This window comes from Leptonotus elevatus, chromosome 8, assembly GCF_054856555.1.
Source record: "Leptonotus elevatus isolate MCC_2025b chromosome 8, RoL_Lele_1.0, whole genome shotgun sequence".
NCBI lineage: Eukaryota > Metazoa > Chordata > Actinopteri > Syngnathiformes > Syngnathidae > Leptonotus > Leptonotus elevatus.
In genome coordinates this window covers 6,978,143-6,996,178 of record NC_141246.1, presented here as the reverse complement: position 1 = coordinate 6,996,178, position 18,036 = coordinate 6,978,143, and the positions used below count along the sequence as shown (strand labels likewise).

The following is an 18,036-nucleotide window of genomic DNA, read 5'->3' as shown; positions in this document are numbered from 1 at the left end:
TTGGCTAGCCCTGTTACACAAAATTGACTTGTATCCATTTGTGGCATTGTCTTTGTATCTGCTTATGCTTGGGATTTATTCCAGGTGCTATGGGAGCCTCTCAACATCCAGATCAACTAACGGAATCCATTGGAGCCCATTCTCTACAACTGCAGCATCAACAGCACGAAAACATTCTTACCTCTTATCCCGGTGCAACAAATGCTGCCAAGTATCCTGGGTTTCCTGGCCACGCAGGATCATTTCCAAGCACTTCAAAGCCAGGGAGCATGTTTCATCATCAACCCTCAACACCAGCAAGCCATTACCCATCCGCGGTCCACACACCCAACTCGTTCATTGATGGATCTAAACATTCATACCCTGTTTATCAATGTAACGGAGGCATGCCACTTGATAACTACCATCCATACTATGCTTCAAACCAAAAGCAACTGGACATGTATCAACAACGGCAAGCATTGTACTCCGAGCAGCAGTATGCAGCACATCAGCGTTATGAGCTCAATTATCCACCAAATTATCCTGATCATGGTTTACAAGTCAATGGCTATAATACATGCAGCATGAGGCCAGTTCACCCCATCCAAGCTTACAGTCCATGTGGTCCTAATGGAGTCACAGACCCTCATTTTATGGACCCCCTTTCAAGAACGCCCTCTGCCCACAGAGTTCAAGATTATACAGCTGTTGGGAGTAATGGCAATCACTTTGGAAGGTCCCCAAATCCATACTTTGGGAGTCCTCAAATGTTTCCCTCAGGCCAACAACCATTCCATATGCAAATTAAGCAAGAAATGGGTATTGCTAACCCGAAGATGCTTGGTGCTCAGTTAAGTGGTGGGTGTTTAAACCTAGAAACACAGATAGGATTGGGTCTGCTCAATGGTAGCCCCATGGTGACTGGTATTAAACAAGAGCCTGGAGCCCCACAGAGACCCCCAACCCCACAAAAGCCAGAAATATGGTCAGACAATGAGCACAACTTCTTGGACCCTGACATCGGTGGAGTGGCAGTGGCACCAAGCCATGGCTCAGTACTCATTGAATGTGCTAAACGGGAGCTCCATGCCACAACACCTCTTAAAAATCCGGACCGCCATCACCCAACACGCATATCCTTGGTCTTCTACCAGCACAAAAATCTGAATGAGGCTAAGCATGGTCTGGCCATGTGGGAAGCAAAGATGGCAGAAAAGGCTCGAGAAAAGGAGGAAGATGCAGAGAGGAATGGTGGAGAGGGGACGCCAAGCAAGAGCAACAAGAAGGGGACAAAACGTGAACATCCAGAGCCGTCAGAATCTCTTGGGGAGCCTCCTTATAAGCGTTTCATAAAGGCACTGTTTGAGGGGTCTTCATCGTGCACAACCAACACCTACATTAGTACAACTCCGTATGCCTTCACTAAGGTCACAGGACCTTATAGTCACTTTGCTTAAAATACCCTCAAGATTTAAAAAAACAAAACATGAAGGTGCTTTATTTATGCTATGACCAACTGCAGCACTGGCCTCATAATAACACTCCTAACCTGTTCAGGTTTTTACATTTTTAACAACTGAGCTTTACTTGTTGACCCTGCTATGGATGTATTTATTTTTGTTTTGCATCTTTTGCAAGATACACACTGTTAAAACATCTGGTGCTCTCAATTGTACACATAGACCTTTTTTTTTTTTTTTTTACTGGAAACAAAGCTTAATCTTTGGTGGCTTTATTTTATATTTTGAATACTTCAACATGGCATTGAATGCCAAATTTGAAAATGACAACTTCAAGGTGCTAATTATGTCTTCTTTTTTTGCTTAATATCTTGATACCATAATTGATACTACAGATGAAATAATTTAACAGGAAATAATTGGAAATATTTGAAGTCATTAGCATCAAAATTAGTTGATGTGTGTCAGTGTTTCTTGAGCACTTCTTGATTATAAAACTTAAGCGATAAAATTTAGATGTAACAAAACTAATTTTCAAGCATCCGCAAAGTACACACCACAATGTTTTTTTTAGAATTCTTGCAAAAAAAAGTTATTCAGGACACTATCGTGTTGGTGCTTCTTTCGCTACTTATATTCTATACATTGAGACATTCAAATGGTGCATTTCTAACATTTTGAGGGGAAAAAAGGCTATTTGTTATCCAAGGTTTTCCAGTTAAACTATCAGCAAAAATGTTCCTTTCGGAAGGTTCATTGAACCAGCCTGAATTGTGAAAATTAAGTGTAGTTTTATGTCTGTGGTGCTTAGTTGATGTGCTTTTTATACACTGAGGAGCATGAGACAGGGTAAGCTTGGTGTAACTTTCAGAGGGCAGCTGGCTTGCTGTGGGTTTGTTCTTTGTTTATTGTAATCTAACTGTAAGATAAACAGGTGAGATGTGTACAGTAACTTAAATTCCCTTTTTGGAATTACTGTTATAAATTGTGTTTGTTGTAAAGAATGCGCAAAGCCTAAATCATTGTTTATCTTTGTGTTCAAATGGATCTTGTTTCATAGGGTGCTATTGAACCTGTTAAAACATACAATGTGAGACTATTTAAGCAGTGAGAAGAAGGCTGTTAAATAATGTACAGTAACCAACCAGTCATATACCTCAAAACCAGTTTGGCAATAGGAAAAAAAAATCATATATTTCTTTGTTTAAATATTTTTGGTTACAGTTTAACTGCATGCCACCTAAAAGACGGAAAAATTAATTTCTTACTTTCTTACCTACCTGTTAGATTTTTTTAATTTTTAATGTTACTGTAAAATCAGGGACATTTAAAAAGAAAATGTACATTATTGCCTGCATTTATTTTGTCTTTTTCCTAATTCAGGGACGTGCCATTGCATTTTGTGTCCCAGTTCAACTTTTCTAAAATATGTCACACAGAATTTTGAAGTTAAAAAAAAAAATCCTGCATTTGTTTTCCTTTTTTTATGTAGTAGGATGGTCTTTTTTTTTCTTTCCTCAAATGAACACAACGTATATGCACTGATGTGACTAAAGGGAACGTATGATATTGAATAAATTAAGGGCAATTTATTTGCTTTCGTTACGAGGCAAGATCAAGGCAGTGAGTATTGTCTTTGTGCCTGTGTATAGTTCAATTTATTTATAACCACTAAGCAATTGTATGATTTTTCCTCTATTTTTTTTTAATTATTGTGATATATAATAAAATGACTGTAACATTAGAGTAACGATTCACCCACTCTTTTAACAAATTCGTTTTCTGAAAGCACTTCAAATTTTTTTCAGGAAAAAAAATGTATATGTAATAAAGTACAATATGTTTTATTTAACAGGGTGTAAATGAGTTTGTCACATTGTACAGTGAATATCAATCAATGAAATCAATGCATTTTTCAGAACTTGATGTTGATGTTGGTTCTCACCAAGGCAAACTGGCCCAGAAATTATCAAATCTAAAACTAAAAACTAAAAATGTATACATTTTTCAGGAAATCTTTGTAAATAGTACACTCACTGTCAACATAATGTTTACTGTTAGCTTGATGAACATTGGAATTTATGTTTTTGCTTTTGTAAAATCCACAGTGCTTATGTTTTCATTGTACAGAGCCCAGCAACAGTAGCAGGTTGTGGTGAGGAGATTCAAGAGATTTAGTAGATTAAAAAAATAAAAAATAAAAATAAAAGAAGAGCCATACTTGAAGCTATGAGTCAGCATTACTTGAATGACTTTATTGGTATAACAAGAGTACTGCATGTACGTGGCTCAATCAACTGGTAGTTCATACTTTTAATTTTTTTTTGCAGGCAGACACGAAAATTCCTTATTTTTCCTGTTTTATTTCTCAAAGCTTCCCTTGTTCTCCTGAAGCTTGGTATGCTCCGAAAATTGGATTAAGGATAGGATTTAAACTGTAAGTATTGTAACGTACTGAATACAGTTTATTTCAAAGCTGTTATTATATAATTGCTGATTTTGCCGAGGTGTGGGTGTTTTTTTTTCCTCCAATAAATTTATATTTATTTAAAGATATTTGACTTGTATAAACATATCAGTTTTATCATTATAAATACAACTTCAAATGTTTGTGTGTATGCTCCATTAATGGTCTAAAAGGAAATCATGTTACATTTACATCAGTTAATGGATTTATTCACACATCTGATCATTTGGTGCAGATCTTGTAAGCCTTTGATGTGGCAAGAAACACATTGCACATAAAAAACAATTAAAAAAGAAATATTTACAGTAAAATACAACTAACAAACTCAAAGAAAAAAAGAACGTTATCTCTGTGATTACTAATATGGATGCTTATAATAAAAGAAAATAACATATGGCAGTCAAAACATGATATTTCATCTTTGATTGGACAATGAACATAACTTCATAGTGATTACAAATAAAAATTTTGCTAGTTTAGTATAATATATTATATTTAGCTTTATTGGACAGCAAACATGGCACTGACAAAATATATCAGACATTCCTGATACAGCTAATAAACAGTAAAGCACCATGATACCAGTGATGATTGTTTGCATCCGTGATGTTTTTCGAGTTTCACAATCACTCAAACAAAGTGCCACTTGTCCACTGTACAGGTAGAGATATAGAAAAACATTACGTTTGTGAGGATAACAACTCAAATGAGTCATAATCTACTTACCCACTGACGAAACATTGTGTGCGCAACCAAGTGCAGGGGCCTGCGTAAATAAACATTGCAATTAACAAAGACCAATTATCACTGATGTACATTTGCTATGCCACTCTTCTGGCAGCGATCATTATTATGGAAAGCATATATAAAGCTCACCGATTGAATCACTTTTGTAGCATCTTTGGCGTTGCATTTGAAAGGACTGTCAGAGCATGATATATTTTTACTGGAAAAAACCCAAAATAAAACCAAACATGAATTTCATTTAAAACAAATACATAAATAACACAAGGCTCTGTCAGGTCAACCCTTTAAATCGCTTACCATTCAATTCCGCCACTGTTTGTCTGCTTCTGCACCAGTGCCCTCCAGTGCTCATGTGTTGACTTGATAATCTCAACAGCAAAGTCCTTAATACAAATACACAAATCCACAATACAGCAGGCTATTACAAGTGTTTGTATTAAATCTGTGATCATACCTTATCTTGAAACTGAGCATTGAATCCGAACTGGTTCTCCGGTTTTCCATCTGGAACTTTATATTTCCTGAACCAGTCCACAGTGGCCTCTAAATGACCGGGTCGGCTCTTGCGGACATCATCTATGTCTATGGAAAAAGAAAAACAGAATTGCTGCAGAAGGGAATTTGTGTTATATAGAATATGCAGAACATTCATTCATTCTTTGAAACGCTTATATCATAATTAATACTGTAGCATGTGCCTCCCTTATTTGTTAATGCTAAAGAGTAAATACAATTCTTAACATACCACTGAAACTATAGGTCAAAACACACCTACGGACAGGCAATGCTAGCGGTTTATTGGCACGTCAGTGAACATGATTCCGGCATCTGATTCCTGTGTGATTTGTTCAGTGAATAAATAATAAATCTCACCTCAGAGTAAGTTTCTGCCCCATCCATATAGAACATCGCAGAGCAACTATTAAAGGAGACTCACAGTGAACTGTTGACTGTACGCAACCACTGTGTTTAAAATGAAAACGTCTCAAAGTCCGTTTGATGATACTGTCATCGCCATTAACCTGCAAGGTTTGCCTTTTGACCATAGCTAAGGTCATCTAACGTAAAGTGAACAAAATAAGGTTCCAACATGCTACAATAGTCAATTTAGCATGTTTCTATTTTTTTGTGTTTCTATTGTAGACAACCTGAAAAAGTCTAACCTGAAAAATCACACTTTTCAGTCCCCTGGACCTTCTGTACACCTGTGTTGGAGTGCTGGTAACATTGGTACACTTCGGTACATTTGTATAGAGTGGAGTTGAGGCAAGTTCCATTATACTTACATGTTCCAGTTGAATTTAACACAGAAAAAGGACAAAATGTCACATGCTGTGTTCATGCACATGCACAGAAGATGAAAACTTCTGTTTTACTTCTTCCGTCCATTGGTGTATTTCCAGGTAATTTCAACACACAGCATTGTACCGCCACATTTGGTTTTATACTTACTGTATTAGCCACCATTTGCATAGCATTTGTCCATGTCTCCGGAACAGAATGGGGGAACAAAGTCTGGATATGGTTGTAAAGTTCAACACTCAAGACTCACTTCTCCTGCTTGATGGAAAGATGGTTCATGTGACCAAATCACTGCAAAGGTTGATGGTGGAAAAATAATACACCAACACATGGCCCAAGATTCTTTTTTGCTTGGTTCTCAGTTTCCTGATTTATCACAAAGTTCAGAAAATGCGGGCAGCTTTATTGGAAATGAGCCAGTTGCTGGCCATTTTTGTCGGTTTGTGGCAGGTGGCCACAAATCGCAGGTTGAATGTGACTTCTGACACTCAGCAAATTGGATATCAACGTGAAGAAGTTGACGGCTTGCCTCGATGAGTTGATTGCCGATTCCTCCATTTGATGCCCGTTGAGTGCTCCGGTGAAAGACTCAAGGCTGAAATTATTGTTGCCCTGTCCGCTTGTGTTGGGTGGGGTATGAATCCGTTCATCGCGACTTAAGTCATTCGATCGGAAGAAAATACCCACCATTTAGGCTTTTGGCATCGGGATCCAAGGCATTGATAGCAATGACCTTCCAGTCCATTTCTCCCTCATCAATCATTGCCAAGATTCCAAGCACCTTCACTTGAATCACCTGACCAGGTGAGCATACCTAAAGAACAAGCCAACGACTGGTGAATAAGCACAGAAATTCACCTACTTATATTGAGGGTTTGTACCTGCATGCCGATATCACAAATGTCAATTGGATCATTATCGCCGCAGCATTTTGTTTCTGAGTCCATGTGGTTTGGGTCCTCCCACGTCTTTCCCAATGAACGAAGTAAACAAACTGAGAAATGATTGTCTACAAACTAACTGAAAAGCAAGCATTAGCTCAAACAACTGAGACTAAAATAAAAAAATTATAATGTAATAGACATGCCGCAAATTCTAAAGAATACTATGTTAGTAAATTGCAAAACTATGCTTTATTAATATTAGTAGCACTTGCTAGTGACAATCAAGGTTCCTGACGAATGACTCTCTTACCTGTGGGATGGCGCCATAGTTCCAAATATAACCTTTATGTGGAAAAATGTTGGCAACGTATCGGAGTTTGCCTTTCTTTACGTCTTGCTTGATGGGGTTCAACGGTTCCTTTGTCGCAATCTGGAAATTGTTCAAATGGTGAAGGAGTGTGTATTTGTGTGTCAGTGTGTACACACACGTTTCCCATGTTCAATGCAAGTGTTTAGTATGTCTATAATGTAAGCAAAATTGTCTTGTCTTTGTCAGCACAAAAAATATATATTTTATTATCATTATTTGACTGCAAAATTGACACATGACTGCAATGTATTCCTTCAATTTTTGGGGGTTAGTCAACAGTAGTTGGTACTAGTAGTAATACAAGCATACATTTCTTTTGGTCTGGTATTTCTCTTAACTGCTTACTGGCGTGAGGTTAAGTTTCATGTGACAATCAGTGGTGCTTTAACTTTTGTCACTATATGTTCGATCAACATTAAAGAAATACTAATATATGGATGGACATTTCAAAATGTTAAAAAACATGCAAAAAAAACATTTTGTACGCTCAATCAATGACATGGAAAGTTAGTTTAACAACAAAAGAGTAAGTAAATCTAATTCATTGCAAACAAATAAAAATATTCAAGCAGTGGGAAACAACAACAACAATAATAATAATAATAATAATAATAATAAAGGATGCCTATTTTTAATTTATGTAAGTCTGCAAACTTTTCAAAATTCATAACTTTGCATCAACATTTTGGTATTGTCAGAAAACTCTACCAGGGTGACATCCACTTACCTCCATCTTAGCATTTGACCAGCGGGGCACCTCCACGACCATGTTAAAGAGAACCTGAATATACAGACGGTATTTTAAGTACAAGCTGTATGCTCAGCTGAATTTCACAAGGTAACAGTCTGATAAGAACTTAGCTGAACCTACCTCGCTCTCAATCCTCTTGGCCTTCTTGGCTGGCAAATCATTGTGCTGCTGCAAGAAAAGCATTACACATGATGTACACATGTAGAAAGGGGCCATGGATTTCAACCAAAATAATGAGGGTTACCTGTTCTGCCTCAGCTTTAAGAGGAATATCATGGAAAGGAGAAATGTAGTTGCCGTCGGAATTTTCTGAGGAAGAAAATAATGGCACAATAAAAAACTAAAACAAAATGTCATCATCAAATGGTGTACAGTACTCCACTGACGTTGACGTGACCATGGAATCATCAACTATACCCATGCAGACATCTGTTACGACGACACTCATCTGTGCAACATGTCAGTTTATTTATCCATCCGGTTTCAATAGTGCTTTTCCCCATTAGGGTTGCTGGTGACTTATGCTGTATGTAAACCATTGGGACCCAACATTTATACAGTATGTTCATTGCTAAGTGTCATTGCGTTTGATTGTTGACATAAAACACGAATTTCACTAGTGACATGAAGACTAAAAACATTGTTATTCGACATTATTTACAACCAAGTAATTGACTTTTTATGCGTCAAATACACTTGAGCATGTTTATTCTGCGTGATTGTTCCGCAAACTCAAGCATCCCACAGGCTCAAAAACTCCTCCGTACGCCTTTGTATAGTAAGTAGAACACTGTAGGCAAACGTTGGTAGTGCTTTTAGACTGACGTTACAGACAAGGTCAAACATTAACTTTGTCATGTGCCGCCATTAAACCAACACTTGTATTGGGGTGTGTTTACGTTTCTGTTACGACAATGGCGGTTCCCCACTTACTAAAATAAATCCGGTAATCTGTGGTGTTTGGGCTTCCTCTCTCCTCGGTTTGATAGTGCATCTTTTTTCTCAACGTGTACAAATGCGGCAAGGAGGCTGCACGAGAGAGGAGTTTGTGTCCAAAGACGGGAAACGGCCCTAAAAGTGCCCGGAAGACGTAGCCTGAGGGCTGGAGTACATTCGGCAGTCTCATGGCTGACGCTTTCGCGTTTCGCCACAACTTCCTGTTTCCTGTTTTACCGCCACAAGGCTATCAACACTTCCTGTATAAAACCTACAAAAATAAAAGCGAGTATTAGCGACAGATTATACTTCTAAATTGCTTTTAGATGTAGTTCATGTTGATAAAAGTATTTTAGCCTGTGATTGAATACGAAAGAACAAAATAGCCGAGTCACACCACAGTTTAAGAAGACGCTTTTGAACCACGGCTTTAGTTTTATAATACAAACCGGAAGCTAATCTAGTACTTCCATTCTCCTGCCGCCCCACCCCTCCAAAAAAAACTCAGCAAGCTGAGACTCCCAGCATGAAAGATAAAATTAATAGCAATGTAATTTTAATTTATAATGAAATAAAAATACAATTGAAAAAAAAAACGAGCACAAAGTTTAGGTAGAAACAACAATTTCATTCAGTAGTGCAAAACCAAGGGAATGATAATAGATTTTTCGTAAGTCCAGCGTTTTTTTCCCTTCCCTTGGTGATTGACAATAAAGCTGCAGAGAAGGTACAACTATATAAATATCTCGGCACTGTATTCAATGACAAGTAGTCATTTGAGCATTCCACCCATATCCCCTGGCATCTGAATTTAAGATGCTTCCTCTCGGTGCAGATTTTGCATGCCAAGGTGTAGAACAGGGGTGCTCAAGTTCGGTCCTCGAGAGCCCCTATCCAGCCTGTTTTCCATGTTTCTCTCCACTAGCACACCTGATTCATAATCAGGATCGTTATCAGGCTTCTGCAAAGCTTGCTGATTAGCTGATCATTAGATTCAGCTGTGCTGCAGGAGGGAAACATAGAAAACAGGCTAATAGGGGCTCTCGAGGGCCGGACTTGAGCACCCCTGATGTAGAACAACAAGGTATAAAACCTAAAAAAGTCCTGGGTTCCATTGACCATTGGCCTTTCAAACAAACAAAATTGATTTTGTTGTTTTAGGCTTAGCCTTAGGCATAGACCTACTGCACTTACTGCAGTCACTTTACCGTTGAATTTGTTTTTATTTTAGAATTCATTTGAGATATTATTGTTACATATTTTAGATTTTATTGCTTCGTGCATTTGCGTATTGTCTTTTGTTTTTGCTGGCTGCACCACAAATTCCCCCTTGGGGACAATAAAGAGGTCTTGAATCTTGAATCACCAATTCAGCGATGGCAAGTCTATAGTAGCTTTCCATTGGACCATAACAATATAAATTCACAATAAGTTCATGACAATTGACAATTAATTGCTTGGCAATTAATAACGATGCGCAAAGCATTTTAGTATTGACAATTGGCAATCCATTAACAGACCCATAATCCCATATTACATTTGGAAGACGTTACAATAAAAAAATAATGGTCTAGTGCTTTTTCTTATTATTTTTCAGACTCACACACATTCTTTCAGTTACAACGTAACCACAGAGTTATACCATGCCAAAGAGTGAGTTTCCCCAGAGTGTGCATAGAACAGTTGTATCCCTCTTGACAGTCTTATGACTTTAATGTTGACACTGCATGAAGCGCTCAAAGTCCACATGCACTGAGCCATGAACAAACAATCGCTGCTTGGCCTCCTTGATCTTTTATCTTCGTATGACGGCAGTGCACAGTCAAACAAATGATGTCATCTGCAGATTGAGTGAGTGGGTTATTAAAAGGCAAAAATGCATGCTTGTTGATGATGAAGTTGCCAGAGAGCTGTCATCATACGATACGATACGATATACTTTTATTTTCCCCGTGGGGAACTTTTTCACATTCACATTCACACCACAAACGTCTTGACATTAATTCTGTGCTTGTGACACAATGTATCAATTGGTAGCCTTTTGTTCAATCTGATTTCAAATTCATGGCAACAATGCCTGTAAAAAGTGGCCTGTGACTACTTAATACTAAGGTATTCTTTGAAAACATTGTACTTGGGGTCTTCTAGGAAAGCTGCACTTCAAGAGACATGATGTAACATTACACCCCTCAGGGACCAAACATATAGCTAACACTGCATATTTGCATGAATCTGAATAGGATTTGGAATGACGTTCTACTCACAGAAGCACCAAGACTTTAATGGTGCACTCATGTGACATGGTCACTATTGTCACATATTTATGATAGCACACGCACGCCCTGTGAGTGCATTTAGTGTCATGGGAGTGAAACTGGTGAGCTCACATTACACACGCTTTTCAATAGGGAACAAATGCATCCATTCATTGTGCTGCCAAAGAACCTGCTGGACCTGCCCTACATTTGATGCACAATTTATTCATTTGTTATCGTTTTTGCTAAATAATCAACATTCAGCTGATTGCGCCGTTTTTTTCATTACATTAAATAACAATTATGCATAGCTTATATGCCTTGCATTATAATTGGAAATAAAAATACAGATTTTTTTCAATTATATGGAAAATTCAACTTGATAATTATAAATAATTTTACTCATTTTATATTCAATGACAAATACAAACTTAATACTGTATATAATTATTCTCGACATTTAAGTATTATTGCTCATATTAATATATAATTTATGATAAATTTAATAGGCAGCAAAATATTTATACAGGAAATACTGAATATGAGTAATAATTTATCATTATAAATAAACATATATGTACAAATAACCTCATGATTTTTCATGGTATTTTAATTATATTAATAACATACCATGACAATTAATACTAGTGCTTTATTAAAATATGTTAATATACACTTTTTTACTCAATCACTACATTGTTAATAAGAATATATACATAATTTGAAACATTAAATAAGTTTGTCGCTAATATACATTATGTTTATAATAATATGTAACAAAATAATACAATGACATAATGAGTATGTGGACTATTTTAAATGAATAACATTATATGTCATTGAAATTGCTAGTAATAAATAAATAAACAAACATAAATATAAATAACAATCATGGGAAAAAAATCATAACAATTGTAATTAATTAGATTTTTTAATATTCACTAAAAAAAATTATTGTATTTTTTTTGTAACAGGCGGGGTCACAAAGGAGCGTTGACATTCTCTCTCTTGTTTCTAGCTTGAAAAAGTTTTTAAAGGGAAGTCACGTCCCACAGCAGAGAGGAGAGGCGTGTTCACTCACCTCTCAGGTCAGGTGGACAGGGGTGGGGTGGAGCCGTATTACCTGCACAGAGTAGGTAACCAGCACACAGGGGAAAGAGTGCACCTGTTCCCCGCTGCCAGGGCTGCCTTCCTTACCGGACGAGCTACTGTGAAAGCTCACCATGGATCCCAAGGAGGCCGGCGGGGCTGAGAAGAACAAGGAGAAGGTGATCAAGCGCAGGAACCGGCCTGTGTTCCTGCGCTACCTGGAGAGGAGGAAGACGGACAGCATTGTGGATGATGACACCTGCAAAGGTGACATCAACCTGGGGACGCTGGTGAGGCGCAGTCAGTCTGACAAGACGGAGTACAGCGCCAAACTTAAAGGTAAGGTGCCTATTAATGACATCCCTAGAGTGGGACGCACAACTATGGCAACAATCCACACACACACTCCATCCCACATGCAAACATGTCAGCATGGAAAACTTTTAGATGATAACTAGTTTGACACAACAGGACTCAAACATAGCCATGGATACTGTGCACCTGTTATGTTCCTATGAAGGAGATAGTCTCACGGGGACGGATCCACGTATGCAAACAGTGTCGATAAGTGTGGCGCACACCAGCTGGTAAACAAGCCCTGCGCAGTGACATCCAGGCTTTTCACAAATGATTTTCAGAGGTGGGAGTAAGTCACATATGTGCAAAACATAAATACTTCAAGTTTTAACCTTCAAGTTTCAAACAAGTGCTGCGTTACTGTCGCCAAAATCACGCATGTCCTCACTAAGTTAGTCAAGTCATTATTTGGTTTTAATCAACTCATAAGTCATACAATGTTACCCAGTCACACCATTTATTCGCACATTAGCCAGTTTGAACTTAGTATCTCTACTTGTACTGGTTACCTGTACCAACACATTTTCAGTTTTGAAATTGTCCCCAAACGGTCTTCTGTAATGTCTATTATTTTCCTTTCAATTAATCGCATGATCAACAGTAAGTTGTTTGACCAGTCATCGGTAAACTTTAGTGAACAGTGAAGTTAGCATAGCTTACCTGTCTTAGTGAGTTTTAGAGTGAGTGATAAAGTTAGATGTCATACTAACCGAGTTAAAAACCTTGCATGGTGCCGTTCTCTTCCTGATTTCATCTACAGCATAATTAAATAATTCCCAAAGCAAATGGGTTGGCCTCTGCAATCCACATCAGAGGATACTGCCTGGGTTGCCAGGTTGCACATTATACACACACACATGCACACTCACTAGCTTGAAATTATTTTCAAATGTAAAAAGACGAACGAGACTTAGTTGTCAAATCATTTAAATCCAGGTTAAAGTTGAGTCATTCCAAAAATGATATCAACCAAGTCACAAGTCCTAAACTTAAGTCTGACCCGAATAAAGTCATGTGACTCGAGTCTCCGAACTGATGATCTTAGTTGAACTAACAAGCTTAATATGCTGACGCAGTGTTTTTACACAACCTGTCTACGGGAGTCAATGGTTGGGAATGTCACACTTCAGGCCAAATGAGTGACATCACCCCTATAGTCAAAACTATGTTGGCTTTCCTGCAACACTTGTCATGTGTGTTAACCCTTTTCTCACTAGTTTACTTCCCATTTGCAAGTCGACTGATAAGACAGCTTTCACACACACTCGACTTATCAGCGGCAGTTTACAGTTCACTTAACTCCTCTCCAGTTCCTTTTGGAAATTTCAGTTTGTCCCCAACAAACCTGCACGATGGCAACTCTTGTTGTTTTCAGTAAACCTGCCACCCGCCCCTGTTTTGGCTGTGGGCCGCACATACATGCCGACAAAGCGTATTGCATATTTACAGGGATATTACCATTGCAAATATTGACAGAGCGATGACTTCACCAGAAAGAGGAAACACGTGAGCATGCCTGCTCGCAACTCAAAAAGTTGTCACCTGCCTGCCGGACAGGTTGGTCAACCCATGCAACGTGAACTCAGTGAGTCAAGCTATGTGCTCAGTGCAATAATAGTACTACAAATACATTCCTACTAAAGCCTGACAGTCTGATTGTCAGATGTCTCTAAAACAAATATAGAGCTTGTTTATCTTATTTTCCTCACAATCTGTTTGGAAAATAGTTGAGGTTAACGACTGTTCAAATACATTTTAAGATCAAACTATAATGCGCTATAACTTTTCCAGGTTAACTTATTTTGACCTTCTCTAAACTAAAATCACCATTCACCATAAGGGGCATTTGAGACTTGCCCATTTCATCACCAAAATTGAGATTTTTCCATTCAACTTCATGCTCATTGTAATAAGTAGTTTTTATGCTATTAAAAATGCAAATTGGTCAAGCTCCAACACGTTTTCCCCAAAAAAGTATACATACTGTAAACTTCAAGCTGCAAGCTGACGGAATATGCAAACAGCATATAAGTGAGCTTGCCAACAGTGTGGACAATTATTGTCTAATGTTTGCGTTTAATGAACACATGGTGGACTTTCACTTAGCAAACAAGCTGACAGACTAATGATTAACAAATGTTAAATTTCTGAAAGTGTTTTTTTATATATCAATTGATATTCATTATGACAGGGTGGACATGTTAGGCTTGACGAATCGATACCCAACTAAACAAAGTATATGATCATATGTGATGAAACTAATCATGTAAATATTCATTTGACAGCTATCCACTTTTTCAGAAATACAAAATGCTGCTAGTAATATAACTGAAAATGTCAGAGGCTTGTTAAAATGGGCAGTTATCCTATAATGACAGTGTGAACAGAATATTCAGGCGCACATGCAAGATTTTTTTCATCCTGATGAAAATAGGATTTCAAAAGTTATCATTCAGGCTCCCAAAATGTAATATATAAAGCTAACTGGTCATGTTTTTTTTTTGTTTTTTTTGTGGAGGCCTGTGACAGTTTAATGGCACCTCAGTTCATTTCATTTGGTAATCGTGATTTTTTTTATAGGCCTGCTCAGTGCTTATATAATAATAGATTGATATAAAAAACAAAATATAAGTGTAAATACTAATTTCACAGAATTTTCAGCAGTGATCAGATCCCATTGAGCATGTTTCGGAAATTAGGAGGCAAGAGCAAGTCTGACGTGTCATTTTTCTCCATTGTGTTTTATTCCTGCCTCTTGGGCAGTTGGCCCAGGCATTGAAAAGCCCTGGATCCACTTTCATGGGAACTCCTGCTCTGAGAGCCACAATAAGAAAAATGGACAAAGAAGTCCGGATGTGAATTGCAGCAGTTTTAATATATTAAATGGTTTGCAACAGTGTAAAGCATCTCGGGCATAACTTGCTGCAATTTCATATGATTTCAGACAATTTGATATGAGACTCTTTCTGGGTGCGCGTACATGCCATAGACAAAGGGCCTATTGTTCACATTTAGCTTAACAGACTAGTTATTTAACCATGGAGTGGACAATGAAAGTGCTATGTTTAGTTTGTACTTTGGTATCAAATGTTAGTGTAAGAGCAGGCAAAGTTATTTTCCAATTGGGCAGGCCTTGACCTTTTGGATGAATTATAACAAAATATACCCTGTAAGGCAGTATGTGCACTTTTGAGCACAACTCACCATTAGCAGCAGACAGTTGTGCTCATCAATGACGTCTAGTCTTTTCATCAATTTCAAGCCGAGCTTATCCTACCGATCTGAACCTCCAACATGATGGACAAGCAAATGCCGATCACATGATTAAAAACTATTATTTATTACCATCATAACGTACTAGATTGTGCACCAATCGTTTTATAATTTTAATGGTCAACCAACAATTTATAAAAAAAATTCCTGGGTCATCTGGTTTGTAGTTTATTGACTTTGATTTGCAATGTGACAAGAGGCAGCAGCAGCAGCAGTTAATTATTAAAACATATTTTGCTATGACATTTTATTTCACTTCATTATAATTTTTTATATTAATTTTTTAAAACTAATTCTATTAGCAATAATCATCAATTCAGTTCTATTTAATAGATTAAACATTCACAACACAATAATTTTATTTTTTTATTTCTAACAAGATTAATTCATTGTATATTTTGCTTCTATTTAATAAGACTAATTATATTTTTACATGTAACATTCAGAAAGAGTAGTTGTATTTGTAAATTAATATGCTGATTACATTTTTGGGGGTCTAATATTGAATATTTATAGCCATTTGTTTCCACGAAACAATGAGCATATTTAATATTCAAATTAATACATTGTGTAAAATACAGTATATTTCATATTTAGATTAATTGTATTACATATAATTTTATATTTCATTCCAATTTAATTTTAAAATAATTTTATATTTAATATAGAATACTTATATATAATGTATTATTGCATATAACCTCAATGCGTGAGGTTTATGTTTTATGCACTAGGGCATTGAGCATGCTGTGCCCTGTTGGACTGTGGTCAAATTGTTTTGTATGTGCGCTTCCTAACTTGTGTGAGATTCGGTCAGCATGTGTGTGTCCTTGCAAAGGTGCGGGCTTATTAATGGCCTCCGAGCAGATGGAATGCCTGAGCACGCCGGCGCATTACATCAGCGGTGCGATTCTTTCCGTAACCTGACACAAGCCCCCTGCAGCCTTCCCCTTGCCCTCAATCCCGCCCCGAGCAGGAAGCCGTGTGTGGCATCGATTAGGCGGCGAGGCGGCTTCTCTCTTGCTTGAAGTCAACCGCACAGCAGTCGCAGACTGATTAGGCGGTGTGAGCCATAAAAAAAAAAAAAAAAGAGCGCAGTGAGCCTGACTGGCATGTTAAATGAGGCCTTGTGGCGCAGCAGTCACAATAATTAGTTCACCATGAAATATTGCAGGCAGCTCAGAAATTTTTTTTCCTTTCCTGATGAATCAGCACGTTAGCGGCTTCTTGCATGGGCTACAACCCTTTAAATGCTTGAAAATGTATATAAACAAACAGTATGCACGTAGTCGATTGTAGCCATGTGTGGGAGTCATTGCTAAACAAGGTCACGATTACCTCTGCGGTCGATGGAGGTCCACAGCTATGTTCTGACCTTTATATCACAATGCTAAGTGGCTACATGCTAGCATCACGAATGCCACAAATACAAAAAGTTTAGCATCACACACCATAAGAAGGCCACAAAGGTTAACACAAATTTGACTCTACAATTATATTGGTGGAATAAATTTTTCAGTTTGCGGCTTTTTCTTTTGCTAAAGGATGATGTTTTTTTAATTTGATTTTCTTTGCAATTGAAACTAGTTCCCAAGTGTCCGTCTAAGGTGTCGGTTATATGCTTTTGTCAAAATACCCTAATGATCTTGAATTACAGTTCAATTTACACCCTCGTCTTAGCCAGTTTGAAAGGTGAAGTTCATGAGCTTGCTCACCCCACCCCTTCTACCGCAAGAGTGTGACATTTATTACCATGATGACAGAGCTGAACTATGTCGTTGTGTCAAGGTAAGAGTTTAGAGAGCACTCTTAAAGACAGTAGCATCATTCTATTCTATTTTCACTTGTGGAGGTCGCACTTCATCACCAGGATCTGAACTATATTGAAGTGGATGCATGCATGTGGCACAGGTAGCAGCCAAATCTTCCACCACAATAATAACTTTGCCTAACATTCCATAATGAACCCATTTTCAGTAGCTTTTGCTAATAAAGCTGTTAACTAATGCTAATCTGTAATAATGCAGCAATTTTATGTACGATTTGTTTTAATATTGTAGTGCTTTCATGTGCTACAGCTGTCACTTTAACACAAACACATAATTAAAAAAAAATATGTTAGAATTTACCTACCGTTTGTTGGTCAAATCCGCCAATAAAAAA

The 18,036-nt window shown here is 37.5% G+C and overlaps 3 protein-coding genes across 7 annotated transcripts in view; 2 read left to right on the top strand and 1 right to left on the bottom strand.

Moving 5' to 3' along the window:
• tet2 (tet methylcytosine dioxygenase 2) overlaps window positions 1–4,052 on the top strand; it is a 20,658-nt gene extending 16,606 nt beyond the window's left edge. The window contains exon 10 of the mRNA XM_086083668.1: window positions 85–4,052. Coding sequence (XP_085939794.1) covers window positions 85–1,439 — 1,355 coding nt within the window. The 3' untranslated portion in view covers window positions 1,440–4,052. The remainder of the gene's footprint in view (window positions 1–84) is intronic.
• Window positions 3,677–13,633, bottom strand: ppa2 (inorganic pyrophosphatase 2). 5 transcript variants are annotated; one of them, XM_086083673.1, is made up of 14 exons: window positions 13,311–13,633; window positions 12,236–12,461; window positions 8,897–9,170; window positions 8,208–8,272; window positions 8,084–8,131; window positions 7,940–7,993; window positions 7,153–7,272; window positions 6,840–6,926; window positions 6,646–6,772; window positions 5,111–5,238; window positions 4,954–5,039; window positions 4,786–4,855; window positions 4,636–4,675; window positions 3,677–4,562 (listed from the first exon to the last, which is right to left on the bottom strand). In XM_086083673.1, the coding sequence occupies exons 3-14, from the start codon at window positions 9,087–9,089 to the stop codon at window positions 4,540–4,542; spliced, it is 1,041 nt and encodes a 346-aa protein (XP_085939799.1). In that variant the 5' UTR covers window positions 9,090–9,170; window positions 12,236–12,461; window positions 13,311–13,633; the 3' UTR covers window positions 3,677–4,539. The 5 variants fall into 5 exon arrangements, with proteins under 5 accessions (XP_085939799.1, XP_085939802.1, XP_085939801.1 ...); XM_086083676.1 differs by having other exon boundaries at window positions 12,236–12,402; XM_086083675.1 differs by lacking the exon at window positions 13,311–13,633 and adding an exon at window positions 12,745–13,024.
• arhgef38 (Rho guanine nucleotide exchange factor (GEF) 38) overlaps window positions 12,220–18,036 on the top strand; it is a 12,861-nt gene continuing 7,044 nt past the window's right edge. The window contains exon 1 of the mRNA XM_086083669.1: window positions 12,220–12,582. Within this exon, the coding sequence (XP_085939795.1) occupies window positions 12,378–12,582 (205 nt within the window). The 5' untranslated portion in view covers window positions 12,220–12,377. The remainder of the gene's footprint in view (window positions 12,583–18,036) is intronic.